Here is a 21,614-nt window from a genome sequence, read left to right on the forward strand (position 1 = left end):
AGTTTGCTGGGAGCCCTTGCCTTTGCTTGCCCCAGTCTGAACTGGTTGCCACTATAGCAGTGGTTGGCTTTGCTGCTCTTGGCTCTGCCTTTCTCAAATAAGCGTGTGAGCTCAGCCCTGGCTCAGAGGAGGCTGGTGGGGAGGTTTTAGGCTGATGCTCAGGGAGAAGTTAAGAACAGCTACACCTTGTTGGCCTTGATCTCCTGTGTAGCTTGGAGGCGTTGCTCTGCGGTCTCTCGCCCTGTAGTGGTGAGGGACATCCATTTCTGACCTGTCTTGTCTCCGAGGTCAGGGACAGACAGGGGAGGTGCCACAGGGGAAATTGGGATGGGAAGGTGGAGCTGAGAGCTGGCTGTGTCCTGCAGATGTGTGAAGGGTGTCAGTCCTGGGAGAGAGCAGGGATGGTGCTGGGGTCATCCTGGGCAGGGGGAGGCAGTGCCGAGGGGTACAGGTGAGAGACCCCTTCCCATGAGTTGTGCTCTGCTCTCCAGTGTCTGCTGTATGGTGGCACAGGCAGCCCCTTCTCCAGGGGGTCTCACAGCCCCTCGCCTGCTGCCCCCTCCATCTCCTCAAATCCGCTACATCGGGGGGCAGCCATGGCCATGGCCCTGAGCCCTAGCAAGAGAGGCATCCAGGCAACGAGGGGTCTGGCACCCCCACTCTCCTCCCAGCTCCTCACTGACCATGTCTGCCACCTCCAGAGAGGACAAAGGGGCCACCCATCACTTCACACAGTGCTGAGAGCCGCTAACCATTTCTGGGACACAAGACAAACACGATTTCCCTGCACAGGAGTCAGGGGAGTCAACCCTCTTGAAGCTGGCAGCAGATGCTCCTCTTGCTGCTCCAGGCGCTGCCCCCATGGCACCCTCCTGCCAAGGAGCTCCATGCAAGGTGAAAAGGCCAGGCATGGGGGGACCGAGGTGGCAAGGGCTGAGGAGCAAGCCAGGACCCAGCCCAGCTGGGGCAAACGTCGTCATGTCCTGATCCCTCTCTTGGCTCCTGCCTCTTAGTGTTGCAGCCCTGTGATTCTTCAGCATGGTGGTATTTATGCATAAAACTCCACCAAGGGCCAGGCAGGCTAAGTAGATGTAGCAGAAACAAGATGGAAAAGGGAAAATGAAGCACAGTTTTTGCCCAGCACCAGCCAGCAGGTTGGCAGTAGTCAAGGGAATAAATGCCAGACCTTTGGTGTATCAGGGTGTTCAGCGTAGCGGGTGCCACCAAGCTGAGGTGCTGAGGCTGCGTCGGGGGCATTGGTCAGGAGAGCAAACACGGCAGGCTGTGCCTGCTGCACTGTCCCTGCCGTGCTGTCCCCGGCTCAGTCTGGCTGGGGACACCTCTGGGGTCTCCTTTGAGGACACCAGCCCTATGTGGCTGTCGCCATCGTGTGGACACGAGCACCCCGGCCACGGAGGCACTGCAGGACTGCAATCCCAACTCCGGCCCTGGGCATCTGCTGTCAGCCAGGGCTGCTTTAGCAAGGTAAGTGGGACCTTTTGGAGGGGGGCTGTTTGGGGAGAAAAGCCCCTGACCTGGGCATCCCAGCTGCAGGGGGCAGGGCGGGGGAGGTGGTGTTTCCACAAGAGATGTCTTGTCCAAGCCCTTGCCACCCGGTGGGTGGCATGCAGGGGAGTAGAGCCTGGATATCTGGTGTTTGATGTTCCATCTATAGCATTTAACACCTAAGCACATAAAATATATAAGCTACTCTCTGAGGAAGGCACACACTTTTGTGCCTGCCCAGCCCAAGCACAGCCCTGGCTCTGCAGATCAGGGCAATAAAATGAGCACTGGGGTACGAGGACAGGATCTGATGGGAGAATTTTGGTGGCCGTGAGGCAGGGTCTCTCCAGTCCCAGGGACAAGTGTGGATGAGATCCTGAGCTTGCGAGCCTGGCTGGTCCTCCTGGGGTTACAGCCCAATGGCTACCTGGGAGTGGTGGGGACTCACCAGGTCCCCAGGCAGCTGGATTTCTTCTCCTGCCAGCTCTGTAGCAGCTCGGCCCAAGGCCCAGCTGGGCTCAGGAGCACCAGGCTGGGGTTTCTCTGCTCTGCAGGAGAGCCAGACAGGCCATTTAGCCTGAGCATCTGGGGATGGAGAGGACCCTTGCTTCTTGGACCGCAGCGCTTAGCTCAGATGGCCTGCAAAGGAGCAGATATGCAGATTGATTTGTTCTGGGTTTCCTTATGAAGCAGGAGGAGTTTCCAAAGCGGTTTGCTTTTTACTTAAAAAACAAAATGGGGGGGGGGGGTTCATTCTTCATGCAAACATGGGTGACTCCTTGGTTAGCTGGAAGGAGGCTCTAAAAAGATATCCGACTTCCCTGCTAGGAGCAAATCATGGCCATGAGCCTGGAAGTGGCAGCAGAGGTGGGACTAGCCCAGCAGCCCTGATGCTGCCCAGTCTCCAGCTGCCATCACCAGGCTGCTCGGGTCTCTTACGTGCCCAGAGGTGGGGCAAGCAGGAGGCCGTGGCCATGGACGGCGCTTGCCCTGGGCCTGAGGATGGATGGCAGGAGCATCATCTGTCATCCAGTGTCAGGTGAAGTGTGCCTGCCCCTGGGTGATCCTGCACCGACTTGATTTTACAGCCATGACTGGCACTTGAGCCTGTTTGTCGAGGGCAGGGGGCACCCGGAGCTGTCAGCTCACGGCTGCCTCTGACCCCATGCGGCACGCCGTAAATCTCCGGGTTGAAGCCAGCCCTGGTGTTCTGGACACGGTGCTGCTGCACACCGCGAGGAGGACACGGCCGGGCCGGGACAGCCGTGCGGTTCATGCTCCCTGGTGTTTGCAGGCTAATGCACAGCCTGACCTTGCACCCGCTGGAGGTAAAGCAGGGGTGGCCACCCAGGAGTGAGAGCAGCATCTGCGAAAGGGAGGCACTGCCTAAACCCCTTTAATTTATATATATATATATATATAAGGAGGATAGTTTTAATTTAGAGTGTCAGGAATAGAAGTGCTGCCTCAGTTTTGCTGAAGATCTCCTTAGGCAACCTGGAGAGATGGATACAGGGCGCTGCCTCACCCTCGCCTGGGAAAATCAGCTGCTGCCGCAGTTTAACGCAGAGAGGTTTTCTCCCAAGTGTGTGCTAGACTGATGAGTTGAATGTGCGAGTGTTTGCTGCCCGTGGAAACTCTCTCCTATTTCAGCTGAGCAGATTCAGTGCCAATCCTGTCCATTCTCCTGGTGTTCCTAAAGTCTTCCAGGTAAATGCAGGCTCTGGCAAAAGCTTCTCTGTACATTTAGGAAAACCCCTCAGAAACATCCTTCCAGCCTTCTGCACCAAGAAAAAGGGAATAAAAATGCACAAGAGGCTAATTCTGTTGGAAACCTTGGCAGAAAGAGACGGTTGCCTCTGGGCAGGGGAAGGGGTTTAAAGATGGACTGTGCCAGCTCAGACTCACTGTACTAGGTGTTTAGTGGGTGTTTTAACCCCTGGGCACCCCGGCCGTCACAGTCCTCCTGGGATGTGTGCTCAGGCCGACGGCCGGCAGTGTTTCAGGGTGAAACGCTGATGTGTGGTGGGAGAGGCATGAGTCTGCGCTGGAGGTGTGTGAAGAGCGTGAAGTAGTGTGTGTGTGTGTGTGTGTGTGTGTGCATGTAGGGCTGGGTGTGCGTGTAGGGGGGCTGTGCGTGGCTGTGTGTGAGGGATGTGCGGGTGGAAAGGGGTGTGTGTGTGAGGAAGGGCTGTGTATGAAGGGTTGCAAGTGTGTGAAGTGCTGTGCATGAGATTGTGTATGAAGGGCTCTGTGTGCTGGCTGTGTGTGTGTGCAGAGGACACTGTGTGCTGTGTGTGCATTCGTGTGTGTGTGCAGGGGGCTGTATGTATATGCGCTTGTGCATGCACACACGTGAGGGCTCTGTGTGTGTGCAGAAGGGCTGTGCATGAGTGTGCGTGTAGGGCTGTGTGTATGTGTGTGTGCAGGAGGGCTGTGGGTGTGGGAGGAGTGCTCTGCGTGTGCACATGTGTGTGCAGGAGGGCGGTGTGCATGCATGTGTGCGGGAGGGCTGTGCGTGGGAGTGAGCAGGGCTGTGTGTGCATGTGTGCAGTGGGGCTGCATGTGTGTGTGTGTGTGTGTGCGCGTGCGGCGGTGCGGGCCCTCCGCTCTGTCACTCAGAGGTCGGCTGACAGGAGCTGCCTTTCCAGCGGCGGCAGATAGCGCTGATTGCTGATTCGAGGAAACAAAATAGCAATTGTAATTATGGGCTCTGATAAGATAAAGGAGGGCGCGGGGAGCGCGGGGACCGGCAGCGGGGCACGGCCGGCAAATTAGCAGCTGTCACTCAGCGCCGAGCAGGCGGCGCCGGCCCCGGCCGCGGCCAGGTACCGGCCCCGGGGGCCGCCCGGTGCAGCCCCGCCGCAGCCCCCGCCCCGGTGCGCAACAGGTGGCGGGGCCGCCAGAGCCGGGGCTCGCCGGGGAACGATGCAGCCCGCGCTCGCCCTGCCGGGGCTGCGGGGCTGAGCCCCAGCCCGCCGCCGCCGCCGCCGGCCCCATGGCCCCGCGCCGCCGGCCCTGACGGCGCCCGCCCGCCCGCCAGGTAAGCGCCCGGCCGGCCGGCCGTCGGGGCGCGGGGGGGGGGGGGGATGGCCGGGGTCCCGCCGCCCCCCCTCCCGGCGGGGGTATTTGCTCAGCGCTGCTCCCTCGCGAAACTCCTGCCCCCCCTTCCTTAATCCTTTTAATGTCTCGCACTTGCAAGGAGGGATCGCGGGCTCTGCCCCAATCCACAACGTGCCGCGGAGCGGGCAGCGCAGGCGGCGGTCGCCAGCGGGGAAAGCGCGGCTCGGACGCCCCCCAAACCAGCCCTCCCTTCGCGCAGAGGGCCGAGCCCTCAAACCCCGTCTTGCAGATGGGGAAACTGAGGCACGGGGCGGGGTGGGGATGCCGCCGGGGGCTGGGCGCGGAGCCGGCAGCAGCGCCTCGCCGTGCGCCCGGCCCTTAATGCCAGCGCCGAGCCCGGGGACACCTGGCCGGGGACACCCTCCGCTCGGGCAGGTACCGCCGGGGCGGCGGAGCGGAGCCGGGCCGGGCCGGGCCGGGCCGCCGGCGCTCCGGCCGCTGCCCGCCGCGGGGGAGCTGCCGCCCGCCGGGCGCCCTCCGCCTGCGGGCTGCCCCGGTGCCCGCTGCCCCCGCCGGGGCGCACGTGGGTGCCGCCCCCCGGGCCGGGCCGGGCTGTGCCGTGCCCGCCCCCGGGGCCGCGGGCCCGGCCTCCCTGCGTGCCGGGGCTGGCACCGGGGCCGCGCTCCCCTCCCCGGGGCCGGGGAGCGGAGCGGGGCGGGGGGCTCCCCGCGGCGGGGGGCTGCCGGCCGGGCGCCCCGGGGGCTGGGCGGGCGGGCGGGCGGGCCGGCGGGGGCCTTTCCCCTCTGTAGCCGCTTGTGCCCTCCTTTCCTCGGGGCGAGGACGCGCCGGCAGGGCGAGAGGAGCCGAGGAGCCGAGGCAGCGCCGCGCCGCGCCCCCCGGGCGCTCCCCGCCGCCGGGCCCCGGGCCGCCGGCCCCGCACCGGCGCCGCGATGGACCCCTGCTCCTCGCTCTTCAGCTACGTGTGAGTACCGGCAGCCCCGGCCCTGCCTCCCCGGGCCCGCAGCCCCCCGGTTCACACCTCTCTCCTGCTTTCTCTCCCCCGCTCCCAGGTTAATGCACTTGTTCGTCCTCTGCCTGCAAGCCCAGGTAAGTGCCCGCCGCCCGGCTTTGTTCGCCCCTTGGGGAGGGGGGGCCGCCCCGAAAGCTGCCGGTCGGGCGCCCGCCGCCGCCGCGGAGCGCTCGGGAGGCAGGCAGGCAGGGAGGCAGGCAGGGAGGAGGAACAGTTTAAAACCCAGGAGACAAAAGTCGCCCGGCTGCGAAAGCCCGAGGCGGCGCGGAGCGGCGCGGCGCGGCCGGAGGGAGCAGCCCGGGCCGCGGGATGTGGGCGCGAGCTGCGCGCCAGGAACTGCCCCGGGTTTTAAGCAATTGCGGCGCGCTATTTTTAAGCAGTTTTAGGATTCCGCCGCCACCACCCCTCAAATCGCCCTGTGGATCCTCCCTCTTGTCTGGGGTTGTTTTCTTACACAGCCTTGTCCAAAAAGTAAAGTGGAATTAGAGGGGGGGGGAAGGAAAAAAAAAAAAAACCACCTTCCTTACTAAAAAGCGTAGGTTTTGATTCAGCTTAAAATTGTCAGACTTTAGCATCGCTGGTTTGTATCGCCAGAGACAGAAGTGTCATGAATAGATTAAACAGCCGGGCAGAGCTTGTGCAACACCCGCATACCAGCAGGCACGCGTCGCTGGGAGCGGTGTGCTTTCAAACCCTGGGTGAAGCCCCCCCTGTCCCCTAGAGATCACAGGTGCAGAAGCTTTGTTTAAAATGCTCCTAAGGGTTTTCCTTTTTCTTTTTCTTTTTTTTTAACTTGGAAAAAATCGAGTTTCCAGCCCAAAAGCAAAAGGAGCGAAGAGCTGGGAGTGAGCAGTTGTATAAAAACATAGCTGTAATATTTTGGAGTATGAGATGGAGACCAAATAGCAGCATGGCTAATGACCTCTCCTCCACATGGTACCCTCATCAGAGCCGGAGAGAGAATCCTGCTGTATTATCCAAAACCCGTCTATAGGAAACACACATGCACATGCAGAAGGAGAGGGAGAGAGAGCGTTGACATTGTCAAGGGGAGATATCTATATAAAGTCAGCTTTGGGAGAGCAGCGGCTTTTGCTTTTATTGGGTTTTCTGTTGTTGTTGTTGAAGTCGGGAGGAAATCTTCCCATTTGACGTGGGGGTGGCGGGGGGTAGTCCCAGCCTTCTGATGTTGAAAGGAGCTATCTCCTAACATTTGCTCAGAATACATCTTTATAAATGTCAGGGAGAAGCGAAACTTTCCAGACTTAAAAGAGGGATTTGAGACGAGGGGGAAAAAGGCTTCTGTGCAAGCTCGCGAGCCAGGGCTGAGCGGGGGGGAGTAGGTTTGGCTGGTTGTGAAAATCATTTAAAGCGCATGATCCTAAGTGCAGGAGCGGCAGACTCAGTTCTGGAGGTGACGGGCTCAGCTGCTGGTCTGAGGCTAACGGGTTTGAAGTGTCGGGGCTGGGAAAAACCCTACTGCAGGCACCAAACAGCTGGCTGCGGACGAGGGGATGTATTTGCATGCGTGGCATGTTAGTATGCTTAGGTTTTCCTGCCACTGAACACCCAGTCCAGGGCACAGTTTTCTTATATCTCTTATACCTTCCAGCTCTAGCTTATCTGTGAGCTCTGTATTTAAAGAGAGCTCAAGAAGTGGGGCATTTGGAAGGAAATAAGGGACCCAGGGGAAGGGTGGCTGCGGAAGCAGCCGGGGCAGAGGCTGGGGCGTATGCCTGGGACCGAGGGAGCGGCAGCACGCTCCCGCAGAGGGCAGAAGGGCATGGGATGACGCTGGCGGTTCCTCGGGAGCAAACCTGCTGCCCCTGGTACGTTTTTCCCTGGCTCCCCTCCAGAGCCCAGCCTCGGCTCCCGTCCGAGTTACTCCAGCGCCGAGCGGGACCGCCGAGCCCTGGCGGGGCCAGTGAGTCACCTGCGCCTCTCCGGTTAGGGCATGTCTGGAGCCGGCACGGCTCGGTAAAGGGCTCCGGTTCCTGTCTCCCGTTGATTAATGCTCCTTCTCCTCAGGAGGTTTTGCTGGCGTGGTAGGGACCACGCGGCACCAGGCAAGGCTGGCTCCACGCCGCCTCAGCCCAGTTGCCGAGTAAAACCCGGCCGGAGGCCAGCGATCTTTGCTCAGCCCGTTCGCCCCTCTGAGGAGTAGAGATTGTAATGGTGCGTTGTATATTTTTTAATTTCCTAAAGGTAACTGTTCAGTCCCCACCTAATTTTACACAGCATGTGAGGGAGCAGAGCCTGGTGACGGATCAGCTCAGCCGGCGGCTCGTCCGTACCTACCAGCTGTACAGTCGGACCAGCGGGAAACATGTGCAGATCTTGGACAACAAGAAAATCAATGCGATGGCAGAGGATGGGGACGTGCACGGTAAGGACACGCGGTGGGGGCGGGAGGTGCTCGCCGCGCAGCGTGGCGATTGATGATTTCCGTCCTGTTTGTTAGCCAGAAATCATTAAAATCGTTCGGCTTGCGGGCTCGTGAAGGGAGAGCGTAGGGGTCAGCGGTAGCGGCTGCGGGACTCGAGGCGAGGGGCTGGTGCTCGCAGGATGGCGTCCAGCCGTTTCTTCCTTCGCGGTCGTGTTTGGCACCTGCCTCGGCGGGTTCGGGGGTGTCGCTTGCTGAGCGACACACGTCGCTTCAGCACGGGGTTTTGCGGGGCTGGGAACCTTGGAGACCAAGGAAAGGAAAGAAAAGCCAAAGTTTAAAAAACAAAACCAAGTCCCCCCCCCCCCCCCAAGGATGAACTGCTGCTTTGGAAACCTTCCCTAAATTAGGAGCGTTTTCCTGCGCGCCCCCGTGACGCCTCCCTCTTCAAAACAAACCCAGCGAGCAGAGGGTCCGCGAGGCAGCGGCCGCCGGCGGCGCGCGGCGAGAGACGAAGCGGAGGGGGCTCCGCGAGCGCCCCGGCCCCTCCGCTGCCGCGCGCCCCCTCCCCAAATCCCCCGGCGCCCCCATCGCCGGAGGGGCGGCACGCCGAGTCCGCGGGCTTTGATCGCGCGCCTTAATGACGCGTTTGGACGGCCAAGCGCTGCCCGGGGTCAGCGGTGTCAGCGGGTCCCGCTCGGCTGCGGGAGCCCGGGGCGGCCGGCCTGATCCTGGCACGGGCGCTCCCTGCGTCTGCGCGCCTTGCGCGTAGGAATCGCAACTGTTTTTCTTTGGTATTAGCTGCAATTTCCCTTTCTTGCTTGGGGAGATTAGTAGAAACACTTTTCTTCCTTCCTTTTCCCCCCCCCCCTTTTTTTCCCCCCCTTTGGCTGAAAATTTCGTGAGGATCTTTAAAAGTTCGAGAGAAACCTAGATTCCGTGTATACGATATTCCGTATATATAACATTAATCTTCCAAAAGAATTCTTCTTCTCCTCGAGCAGCTCTGGATTGAGAGGGCTTTAGCTAATTTCCCGAGTGAAAGCATAAAAAAGCTCATCTCGTTTTAGACCTACGATGCCTGGATTTTAAAAGGCAGTTAGTGCATATTTAAATAACGACCAGGTTTAAATAAGGCCAGAAGGAGGGGACTAGTAGTGGCTTGAAAAACTCTATTAAAATGTAATAAAAAAGGTTAAGTATTTGAAGAACTAAGGGGGAAAATGAAGACTGATCTAAAGCAGAAAGAGAGCAAGCAGTTTTTCAGATGTAAAGTTTTAAAAGAGTTGCAAGTCTGTAAATGTTAAAATAGAGGTTCAGGATTGTTCTATATGAATCTCTAGGGAGGCCCCCATGTCTGGAAGAACTATTAAAACGCTTCTTACTTTCACCTTTTTTAACATTTCCTGAATACTTTCTCCTCTTCGCAGTCCAGTTGGGGGATCAAGTGTGTCTCGCTGCATTTTTTCAGCATTTACGTAGCCACTTTCCCTTCAAAGTTTTAGCATGAAACATAATTTTAGTGGGATAAATCTGTCACTTAAGTGAAAGAATAGAGTTGAAAATGTTAAACTCCCCCCCGCCCCAAAAGAAGAAAAAAATGGACTCCCCCAAAACAGCATTTAGAAATCCACTTTTGAGGGGAAAAGAGCCCCCCTTCCCCAGGCCCTTCATGCTGTTTTTTTTTTTTTTTTTTTTTGATCTAATTTTTTTGGGTGGGCGTGTAAAAGGGCTTGATTTATTCTTGCAGATGACCCCTTTCCCCACGCTGACGTTTTTACAGCCGACTTAACATCGGGCCCGGCGGTTTCGGTTATCTGTCTTAATTGTCAATATTTGATCGACTTTCTTTAATTCTAAGCAGCGGCGGATGGCCGGCGCGGCCGGGCTCGCCCCTCTTGAGCCGCGGCGCAAGCCGAAAGCGGCTGTAATCCGGATTAAACCTCTCCGCAAGGCAGCTCGGAGATGCCCTGTTTTATTATTATTATTTTATTTTATTATTATTATTTTTTTCCCCAGCGGGTTTGTGCATTTATTCCGTGTGCTGGGTTTCCTCCTGCTCGGGGCCGGGGGGATCCGGGCTTTGCGGGACCCGGCCGGCCCGCGCGCGTTTCCCGGTGCCGGCGGCAGGTTGTCCTTGTCCTCCGTCCCCATTGTTAGGGCGCCGCGGGCTGGTGGCCCCGGCCCGGCGGCTCTGCGGCGCGGGAGCCGGCCCGCTCGGCTGGGGAGGCGAGCCCGGCCGCCGGCTATAAATCACGGCCGCCCTCTGAAAAAGGCCGAAAGGGGAGCGACGTGCATCTTTAAAGCGGGGTTTTGTGCTCGCCGGTCCCGCGGCCTCCCCTGCGCGCACGCTTCCCTCCCTCCCTCCCTCCCTCCCTCCCTCCCTGCTCGCTCTTGCTCTCGGCAAGAAAAATCAATTCTCCTCAAACCTTTTACCGCCTCCGAGATCAATTCCCCCCCCTTCCCCAATAAACGGGGGTCCCTGTCTCGGCGCTTCGTTTACGGGCAGCGGCGGCTCCGCTCGCTGCTTTTGGAGAAGCCTGGTGCAGAGGCTGGCGGGGGCCAAAATATTCCCGATTTTCTTGGCTCCGAGGCCGGGTGGTGCCTGGCTGGGGATGGGGGCTTTGGATGGGGAGCAGTTTGGGGTGGGAGATGCTGCAGAGCACCGCTCGTCCTCTCCACCCTCGGCAGATGCTGCGCGAGGGATGTGGGATCAGGGCAGGGCGGGCACAGACGCTGCGCAGGCGACGAGAGAGGCAGCAGGGTTTGCTCCCGGCCTGGAGAGCAGTTCAGGTTCCTTTTAGCCTGTGCGTGTCCTCATCCTCTTTTTGCCTTTCGAAAGCCACCTGCTCCAGAGCCAAATCACTGCCCCGGCAGTGCAGCTGCCTCTGGGGCTGGGTGCCGCTGCCGTTGGGATGTGCCGGTGGCTGAGCAGCACGGGATAGGCATGGGAGTGAGCCGGGATGCTGCAGCCGCGACCGCGCAAGCTGCGGTCCAGGGAGCTGGGCAGCCCCCGTGCAGCGGCCGGGGAGGAGGAATAAGGCGGTAGGGGCTGACTTTGGGCAAGAAGCAATGGCAGCGGTGAGGGTGCAGCCGGGACGGGATGGTGCCGGCTGGGTTTGCATTGCCGGGGGCAGCCTTTGGTGCTTGGCTATGGCGCGGCACTTCTGAGTCCCGAGCAGGTAGCTGCCGTCCCGCTCCGGGCTTGCTCCAGGCCTCCCGGTGAGAGGAGCTGTCTCTGGGGACAAGGCTGTCCTGTCCCATCCTCCCCCGTCCCCTGGGACGATGGGCTTTGGGGCTCAGGTTCCCAGGGCGGAGGCAGGGGACGGAAGGTGGCAGGTCTATTTATAGGCGGCCCATCGACCCGGCGATTTGCATAGCTCCTTCGGAAGTAGATCGATGCCTCCATTAAAAAACTGAGACCAAATCAATACGCCCTCTCGGCTCGCGTAAAGGTGAAAGGCATTAAAAGGGTGGCCGTACCCTTCACGCCTCCCCTGCCAGCTGCAAAGTCACCGCTCCTCCCGCAGCCCTGGCATGCAGGGTGGCAAAGGGACTTGCCCGAGGTCACGTGGGGATGCAGTGGCGGGGCAGAGGGGACCAGGCTGGCTCTTAGCCTTGTATCCTGGCTTTAGGGCTGTCTTTGGCCCGTTTCTCTCTCTGCCCGGCGTGAGCCCTTGGGGAGGGCGCTGCCTGGCGTCGGCACCGTTCGGGTCCCCATCCCTGCGCCTGCCGGAGCCCCTGTGACCTCTCCCCCTCTCCTTCCTCCCCGCTGCTCTCGCCAGCCAAGCTCATCGTCGAGACGGACACCTTCGGGAGCCGCGTGCGCATCAAGGGGGCCGCGACGGGTTTCTACATCTGCATGAACAAGAAGGGGAAGCTGATCGGCAAGGTAGGATGGGGGGCTCCAGCCGGCATCCCTCCAAGGCAGAACGGGGAGGCTGGGATGGGGGGCGAGTCCGCGCGGCCGCCCAGGCGGTGCGAGGGGAGGGGGGGAGCGAGGAGGGGCGAGCGGGTGCCGCGTGGGGCGCGTTCCTCCTATCTCCCCGAACAAATAGGCGGGTTGCTCCGCTATTCTCCCCGATTACATGGTACAAGCGGCAGGAATGTTAAGATGCTCCGTGGGGCCGGCCCTGAGGCCGGGCCCCGCCGCGCGCCCGTTAGTCACGCTCCCTCCGAGCCGCAGCGCTCCCTCCCCGGGGGCGGCGGCGGGGGGACCTGCGCCGTCCCCGTGGGGCGACAAATTGCCGAGAGCATTTGCCATCGCGGGTGCTTCGGGGCTGGTCACACAGACCGTGTGGCCACCATGCGTCCCCTCCCTGGTCTCGCCGCTCTGCGTAACTGGGATGCTCTAGGTGCCTTGGCCACCCCAGCATCTGTGGGCAGCTCTTCATCATCCCTATGGATTCTGCATCCCCGGCCCCTTGACTCCCCTCCTGCATTAAGCACCCTGAGGGGGGTAGGACAGGTGGGAGAATTGCCCCAGGGATGGAGAGAGTTTGCTTGAGGTCATGCGGGTGGGGGAACCCAGTCCATGGCGTGGGAAGGATAGGAGCACCTAGGACGGGTTGAAGTCCCGCGGTGGGTGCAATGGGAACCAAGGCCAGATTGAGTGCCGCAGTGGCTTGCAGCCGGTGCTGGCTGTGCCCAGCATCCCTGGAGTCCAAGGACGGCGTCGGCTGGCAGCAACCAGGGACATGAGCTCATGATGGGTAGCATCTGTCCCCATCGCCTGCGGTGGCCGCTCTCCCTCGGATGGGCAGAGGGTGGTGGGAGGATGGCAGCTTTCAAAGAAAAAGTGGATCTGGGACAATTCTGGCCTGTAGGGAAAGAGGTGGGAAAGGTGCCCAGAAGCACCGACTCCCCCCCACAGCCTGTCCAGCTCGGGGTGGCGAGGAGAACCCCCCCGGCCGAGCCCCCCATGCTGAAACATCTCTCCCTGTCCTGCTCAGAGCAACGGCAAAGGCAAGGACTGTGTCTTCACGGAGATCGTCCTGGAGAACAACTACACGGCGCTGCAGAACGCCAAGTACGAGGGCTGGTACATGGCCTTCACCCGCAAGGGCCGCCCGCGCAAGGGCTCCAAGACCCGCCAGCACCAGCGCGAGGTGCATTTCATGAAGCGGCTTCCCAAGGGCCACCAGACCACCGAGCCCCACCGACGCTTCGAGTTCCTCAATTACCCCTTCAACCGGAGGAGTAAAAGGACTAGAAACTCCAGCGCCAGGGCCGGCCCTTGACCTGCCCGCCGGCCCTGCCCTCGCCTTTCGCTGGAGGACTCTCCTAGGAGCTCGGACTATATGTAGAGACTTTCCTATACGGTTATTAAAGAGAAAGAAAGGGGGGGGGGGAAGGAAGGAAAAAAAAAATTACCTGCTCTAGTCATTGATAACTTTGGGGGTTTGCTTTGTTTTTACAAAAAAAAGGAAAAAAGAGAAAAAGGAAAAGAGAGGCTCTATTTTTGTATTCCAGCTTTAAAAGAAATGAAATGTTCAAAGACTTGTGAAGGGGGGAACATCCCTTCGCTTAGAAATGTTCTAGTCTGTTTGGGGTCGCGTTTTTGTTTTGTATTTTTGTAGCTCTAGGGGAAAAGAGAGAAAAAAATCGCCGTTTAAAACAAACAAGCAAAAAAAAAAAATCATGTCCAAATCTGAGAGCAGTGACGATACTTAAATGAACTGAACTAATGCTTGCTGGAGAAGACGGAGAGGTCAGCGAATAAGGGGAGGGGAATGAATTGGGAGGCGGCGGAGGGCTCCTGGGTCCCTCTCCCAGCCTCCGTGGATGTGCGGGGGCTGCCTGACCGGGGCTGACCACAGCACTCATTGCGGGTTAGGACCACTGAATGTTTTCCCTCCTCCAACATACCTATTTCTTGAGCTGAGTGAGGGGTTGCTGGAAGCTCTTTGGATCCTTCAGAAAACACTGCTGGCTTCCCAACTCCACTTTTTTTTCTCAGGAGCGGACGGGGTGATGGACGCCTCAGAGAAAGTCCTGAATTGACTTGGTACCTCTTACCCACAAGAGCATCCTTGGCATTTTTTTTTTTTTTTAAGCTACTAAGGTGAGGCGGTAGGTGATGACTGCCATGGAGCCGGCTGGTTACTGGTATTTTTTTTCCATATGGAAAAAGTGAACTCTTCACCAAAAATTGTTGTTTTTTATTTTTTTTATTTTTATTTTCTATCAATCAGATGGAAATTTTCATCCTTCAGATTAAAAAGAAAAAATGTTTAAAAATCACTTTGTGGCCATTTGGGGCTTTTTTTTTTGTCATAATACTCAGTTTATGGTTGATACTTCAACATTCAGCTGTCTCTTTCAGGTTTGCTCTCTGAGAAACACTGCCTGCTTTCCTTCTAGGAAAGGGGTGGTTTTCTTTAAAAATTTCTGTTTTGACAGAATCCTAGTTTTCTATTTAAAAAAAAAAAAAAGAAAAAAAAAAAAAAGAAGAAAAGGAACCATCAAATCTTTTGACTGAAGATCCCCAGCCAGGCCGGCTCTGAACACGCTGCCCTGGGACTGCGCCTCTCTCCGAAGGGTTAAAGCAATTACCCTTAACGGGGAGGGCAAACAAAGACACTGGATAGGAGCCAGAACCAGGGGTGACTTTTCATCCAATCTTTTTGATTGTTTGGGGGTTTTTTTTTGTTTCCTTGAGGATTTTTTTTTGGTTGTGTACAAATTTAATATTAAATGATTGAAATATTTATTTAATATGTGCATTAAAAATTTGTATTAGTCTACACGAGCCTGCCTGCTTTCCAGGGAGGGGCCGGGGATGGCGAGGCTGAAGGATGGAGAGGTGCAGGATGGGGCTGAGAGGGGACGTGGGAGGATGCCTCAGGACCGCAGGCCCAGCTGGGTCTTGTGGAAATCATGTGGGTTTTTTTGTTTTTTTGTTTTTCTCCTTGCAGCAACTTCCCTGTTTAATGGGTGGACCCCACCTCCCTGCCCTGTGGGGACAGTCTCCTTCTAGGCTGAGCCAGGACATACTGTAATGGAGCCAAAGCTTTGACCTGGACCAGTGGTTTAGGCTTTCCAAAAGCAAGCCCGTTTCTGCTCCCCTTCAGCCTAGAGGCAGCTTTTGTGCAGCGCTCGGTGCCATGTAAACCGAAACAGGCTGTTGGATCCCTGCCTCCGGTGCTGGCTCTTGCTCTGAGGAGCCTGCAGGGGAATTTGCCCCCACGCTCAAAGCAGGGACCACCTTGTCCCCTTCTTGGGGCTGAGCAGCCCTCGGGAACCGACGGAGGGTTCCCGGAGCGGTGCTGGTGCAGAGCAGGCATATTGTGTTTTTAGCCAGATATGGAAGGATGCAAGAACAGAATCGTTAAATATGTTTAAAAAAAACAAATAAAGTGCGGAAGTGGAGCAGGCTCCTGGGGCGAAAGTCTCACCACCCCCCGCGCCAGCCCTGCTGGTGCTGCCACCATCGTGGGGTGTCCAAGGCCCAGGATGACGCGTGGGCAGGGACTTGTCTGCGGGGCCTGGGTTTGAGCCATCCCCTGGTCGATGCTGCAGGCCGGGCTGATGTGCCATGATCTGGGCTGAGCTGCCAATATATATCCTTAATTTCAAGAAGGAAACTCCAGGGGCTGAGTGCTGGGCCTTGCTCTATGTCTGAGCATCACTGATGTCCCACGGAGGCCGTGGGTGATGCTTGCACCAGGGGACAGCTCTGATAAAAGTGGAGGGCGTTGCCTGGCCATCCTTCGAGGGACCCACGGGCTGGAGAAGCCCGGAGCCGACAGCCTGGGACAAGCCCAAGCTGTGGTCTCCAGGCTGCAGGGAATAAAAGTGAATGGTTCCTGGCCCTTCCCAGGTCAGAGATGGTGTTTGATAGTCCTTAATGGGTGCTTTTCTTTCATTAATTTGTCTAATTGCTTTTCCTAATGGCTCTGTGAACCCTGGCTGAATTGATGCTGGACTGCTGCTCCAGGTGAGGGTGGTAGGACTGGCTCCATGCAGGTCAGCAGACGTCCCCACCGGTGGGAAGGGGACGGTGCAGGAAGGGGACGGCACGGGTGCTCAGCCCCCAACCAGGCTGGCGTCCTGTCCCGGGAGCAGCAGGCAGCCAGCACATGGGCCACCGGCATCCCGGGGCTGGGGGGATGCGAGGGCTCAAGCCCGGGGCTGGACACTGCCTGTGTCCTCGCTGCCACCCCTCACCGTGTGCTGTCCCCCAGCTCGTGCCATCTGCCACAGCTTGCCTTTGGGAAAGGTGCCCAGGCCTGGCTCCTGGGAAGGCACCCCCTGCTTTCCCAGGTAAGTTCGCCCCATGGTTAATTAGCCGCTTTTCATTAAAAGGCTTTGGGGTTACCATACTGCCCAGGAGCACTACAATTTGGGCCTTTGTTTATTGCTTGAATTTGTCTAGCCCCAGCTTCCAACCAGCAAATGTTGTTTTGCCTTTGCTTGGAAGATTAAAGAGCCCCCTGCTACTTAGTTAATGAGTAAGTGAATTAATTAATGACTCCTCATACCCTGTCCCTGCACTGATACTGCTTGATCCCTGGCCTGGCTGGGGCAGCTTGCACCCTTCCCAGTAGCCTGGGCCCCATAAGGTGCTGGGTGCATGTGCACCGGTGCTGGGAGCTCCCACCACCCATGCAGAGACGGGGATGGTCTCCAATATTTCTTGCTGTTCCCCCAGGCATGAGGGCTGCGGAAACCCTGCCTGCTGGTGGAATGTACAGGGTCAAGCATCAGCCCTCATGAGTGCCAGGGAACTGGAGATGCTTCCCACCTCCTACATCAACAGGAGATGAGTGTGTGTGGACCAAGCTTAAAAATCGTGGAGCTGCAGGACACCGTGCAAGGGCTGGACTCAGGAAACCACTGGGGATTGGAAGTTTTGGAGGTGGGCATTTCCTTCCCTTAGCTCATGCTTTTAGCACGGGTGTTTGGGGAGAAACTTCCGCTCCTGGGTAGTGGGGAGGAGGAGGAACTGCCTAGCTTTCCAGGTCTCCCCCAGGGAGGTTTTGGGAAGCTGGGATGGGGGAGCCAGCAGGGTGGCAAGGATGAACCTTGAACTAGCAAATTCCTCATGACAGGGAAGTGCCCATCCCTACTGCCACCACTCATGGTATCACCCTGCAGTCCCCTCACTGTCACTGGCTGCCCGGAGGGAGCTGGCGGATGAAGGAGGAGACAACTTCCCCAGCTGTTTGCGTACGGGTGACTGCCTGGTCCTGAGCTTTAAACAGGGGTGCATGCACTTTCCTGTGCATACAGGACTTTGCTGCACGGTCCCATTTGGACACAGGCAGGGCAGGAGGAGTGAAGAGGCCTGGAGCACAGCAATGGTCAGGAGAGTCTGCCTCACTGGACGGGACTGGGAAGCCCGGCTGGTCCAGCCAGCAAGTGTGGGGTAGGAGGAAATATGCCTACGTTGTCTGAACACGCTGGGGCAACGTCAGGGAGGGAGAAGAACTATTTTCAGGTCAAAAATGACTCTGAAAAAGAAAGATAGGTGGGTAGCACTAAGTCAAAGTGGCAAGAAGAGGGCTCCAGGTTGCCAGTGCAGGGAGCATATGGAAAAGCCGAAACAGGGGAGCTGGAGCGTGCGCTGGTGAGGTCCCAGAGCCCTTGCCCGGCTGTGGTCCCCCACTGCACCAGCGTTGACCCACTGAGCCCCAAACTTTTTGCGACACGGTTTCTACTCCCATCCCCTCCCTTAAGAAATAAACACTGTTGATCTTCGCCACACAGCCAACCCACGGGAACTTTTCCGCCAGGTCTGGTTGGGGAAGATGCCCGCTAAGTAGGGTGGGCTGCACGGTGCCACAGCGGGGATGGGGCTCGACGGGGCCCTCTTGGGCATGCCCCAGCTTGGGAAGAAGGACCGGGGTGTTTCTTTATTGCATGAGGCTCAGCTTTCAAACATCTCCCTGCCATCCCCATCCCCCTCCTTTAATTAATTCTGGGTAAGAAGTCCTGGCTTTATTGTGCCACCGAGCTGAGGGCTCCCTGTGGGAAAAGTCACACCTTCTGAACAGCTTCTGATACCATGCAAATGAAGGACAAGTCCAGGAAACGCTTTCATCTCGGACCTGTCCAGCCCCCTGCCCATTAATTACACACATTTCATTTGTGTGAGAGCAATTCCTCTCGGGGAGGGGGCGGGGGATGGCCGCAGCTTGTGGATCATCTTGGCCGCACTCTCTAAAGACCCCTCCTTGGAAGGGGGTTTATAGCCAGAAACAGGGATGCTCAGGGGCTCAGTGGGGGATCCCATATTTCTGCTCTCACACAGTCAGTCCAGATCAAACTGGCTCGCTCCATGGGCCGGCAGGTCTCATTCTGCCAGTGAAGAGGGCTCAGCACTGCCCTGCACCCTGCTTGGTGCCAGCAGGGCCCCGGCTGCGGTCCCTGTGTCATCCACAGTGACCCAAGTGCCATGGGAGCATCTTGGAGGGAGGTGCAGGATGGACCAGAAATGAGCTCAGTGCTTTCCTCTCCCAAGGGAGCAACTGTCCAGGCCTGGGAGCTTATGAGAAAGGTATTTTTGGGTAGGGTGGCTACCAAGTGATCCCTGTGTAGTGAAACGTCTTTTGGTGCTGCCACCAAATCATATGTGTTGTGAGACTGCTTCATGCTGTGGCAGGGCGCCAGGCCTTCTTGGACATGCGTGGACCAAATCTAATTCTCCTCTTGAGCCTTCCTCTCTCTCTGCTCCCCTCATTTCCACGAGGCCCCTCTGAACCCAGGTGTCCCCAGCTCGGCTGCAGCTGAAGGCACCTCCAGGCTGACTCCATTTAGCCTGGGACTGATGAAGAGAGTCTGGCCCTAGATCCTGGAGAAAGCCCAGTGCGGGGATGTGGAGTGTGGTGAGTTTTCACAGCCTGTTTCCTGGCCATGATAATAACACTTAACACTTCTGTAGCACCTGGGTGCTCCAAGCACCTACACATCTGCTCCTCATTACCACTCTGCTTCCCATTTGCAGTGTCTCTGCCCCCTCCCCACACACACTTACAGCAGCAACAGCTTACTCCTAGAAATGGGGGATTACCCCACAACTTTCCTCTTGGAAATTGCCTTCGGGGTAGGGTCCCAAGGAGCTGTGGCCATATTCTGCTCTGGGGTAGGCAGCTTGGGGTGACCACTGTGGGTTTCCTGCAGAAGACCCTCCATGGCCAGGTTAGCCTCATCTTTGGGTGAGGAGGCACAGTACGTGTCCTCTAGTGTGACAACCCATGTGCCTGGTGGCACATCTGCCCACTGGCCCTGTCCCACTGGCCAGAAGACTGACCATGTATGAGAGGGCTTGTGTGTGGATGGGTAGGAATTACACTTAATACCTGAATAATGGCCTGGGTTATTCTGTAAAGAAGCCTACTTTATATGTGCTATACTGAGGAGTGATTTGGGGTTCATGAGACTTGCAGCACCTCTGCTGTTTTCATAGTGGTTGTAGCACCAGAAGGTCCCTCTGGGGATGTCAGACATGATGGCTGAGGTGCAATCTGTGGTGGCAAACTCCTAAGCCAGAGGCTGATGGATACAAGGCTGTGTAGGGAAGAACTGTTTTATCCATGCCCAGGTATTGCTCACTCTGCTAAGCCTGTACTCTCCATCACTGTGGACTGGAAACAGGACACTGGGAGCGGACAGAGCCTCACCAATTCAGCAGGGGTCTGATCTGTACCCCACCTCCGGGAGCTCCTGTGCTGTTTGATCCCTCTGTTCAGCTGTGGCATAACTCCTTTCAGCCACTGCTGTGGCCCTGCAAGCTCACACTGTTGGCAGGTCCTTTCCAGGATCCCTGGACCTTCCTCTCCTGCCAATATGGCCAATAACCTTTCCTCCTCTCTTACAGAGCTTTTATAATGGAAGGAGAAGGAGAAACCTGGCCTGGCTCTTGCTGTGATTATTTTGTCAGTTCTTTACATTGTAGCAGCGCATCATGGTGGTTGGAGTCTCTTTTCTATAATGGGCTGTTCACACAGTAAATAGCAGGTCTGCAGGGCAAGAGTTGCTATGTTGTGTGGTCAGCTGTAACAGGTGGCACAAGTCAGCGCAATAGACCTGACCACTCTTACAAGTTTGGTTGCTATCATGGCACAGGAAAGTCCTTGGATAGGTTTTGAAGGAGGACTGGAAGACGTCCCTGTGGGTGTTCATGGCAAACATGAGCAGGACAGCCCAGGAAAAAAGTGTACATTTACAACAGCCAAAAATCCCCCCTAAATCTGAAGGAGTAGCTGAATGCAGGATGACAAGGCCTGGACTGTGCTTTGATAGGAGAGGTTCTGCCACCGAGATGTGAGACAGACCTCGAGCACTGACTTTATTTGTGTGCTCAGGCCCCAGGACATGGCCACGCTCCCTGTCACCCCCATGAGAAGCAGCTGCCCAGCTGGGAGCCGGCCCTTTGGTAATGGCCTGCGAATTTCCCTGGGCTCCGTTAATTGCCGCCTGGCTGCTAGTTACAACTCCGAGTCAATAGCGGGGAGTGTTGGGCTCTGCAAAACAACCCCTTGAAATCAGTTGTTATCCCAATTAACAACCAGTTTGGCTTCAGTTCAGGCTGTTAACCATCAAACAGCTAACTGCTGGTAATGATTGATTTCTCAGCAGTTGTGGCTGCAGTGGAGGAGCCAACCTGCTTCACAAAATGCTGTTAAAGCCAAGACTTTGTGAATGCAACTGGCTCAGGCAAACATTAGAGCCTGCTGTCCCACACAGACAAGCAGAGCAGACAAGGCAATGCAGGGATTTCTACCTGTTCTGATTAAAGCATGGGTCAGCGGGGTGTGTTAGGACGGACTGGCAGCTAGTGGGCCAGCACTGCCACCATATTGAGCTCCAGGTAGGTAGCAACCGCTTATGTCTGTGGAGCATGGTGGCATTCAAGGCACCCCATGGTTGGAAATTGCTCTGTGTCCAGCTCTCCTCCACAGCTTCTGTCCCAGCCAGCAGATCTGCAAAGATTAGTTTGTCCAGTTTAGATGTTCAGGTGCTTCCGCAAATCAGCCAGACCATTTCCCTCTGCAAAGCCCAGTGGGAACTTGCACTTGGAGAGCAGTTCCCATCAGCATATGCAAACCTGGGAACGCCTCCAGAACAGCCTGGTATCTCGGCCTGTGTCTGCTTGTGAGCAATGCAGACTCATCTGCAGAGGTGAGTATTCATATTAAAGTAATAAAATGTTCTTCGAGTCCCCGGGAAGGCCGACAGTCCGGGCCTCAGGCAGGGTTTCATTTAAGATACTGGTCAGATCTTAATACTTTTCCCTGCTTGCCCAACTCTGCTGTTTCAGGCCCTGGTTCTCCGCTGTGCACTGGCGGCTTGGTTCTAACACATTGCTGATGCTACATCAAGGGATTTGGTGGGATGTTTTTTCCCTGTGATCAAAGTGGCCGATTCAAGCTGTAGCATGTACGGGGAGGAGGGAGACAGCCACCTGTTGTGGAAATACTTTGAAAATGCAGAGGACTCATTTCAGAGGTGGAAGTCTGTTGACCTTGTGAAATGTACACTCAGGCGGCGCTGGGTAGCAGAGCGGCACAGGGCTGGGAGTGAGGGCTGCGATGTAAAACGCTACGCTCCTCATGGATCTGGAGTGGAGAGCAGCCAGGTACCTGTGCTCCTGCCAGGGCCTTGGCACTGGACCCTTAGCTCTGTTTT

At 57.2% G+C, this 21,614-nt stretch overlaps 1 protein-coding gene across 1 annotated transcript; it reads left to right on the forward strand.

Moving 5' to 3' along the window:
- The first annotated feature begins 5,519 nt into the window (after window positions 1–5,519).
- On the forward strand, window positions 5,520–13,222 carry FGF8 (fibroblast growth factor 8). Its single transcript, XM_013957640.2, has 5 exons — window positions 5,520–5,551; window positions 5,640–5,676; window positions 7,805–7,985; window positions 11,768–11,874; window positions 12,935–13,222. Exons 1-5 carry the CDS (start codon window positions 5,520–5,522, stop codon window positions 13,220–13,222), a joined length of 645 nt encoding a protein of 214 aa, XP_013813094.2.
- The last annotated feature ends 8,392 nt before the right edge of the window (window positions 13,223–21,614 follow it).

The sequence above is a fragment of the Apteryx mantelli genome, chromosome 7, assembly GCF_036417845.1.
Source record: "Apteryx mantelli isolate bAptMan1 chromosome 7, bAptMan1.hap1, whole genome shotgun sequence".
Lineage (NCBI taxonomy): Eukaryota > Metazoa > Chordata > Aves > Apterygiformes > Apterygidae > Apteryx > Apteryx mantelli.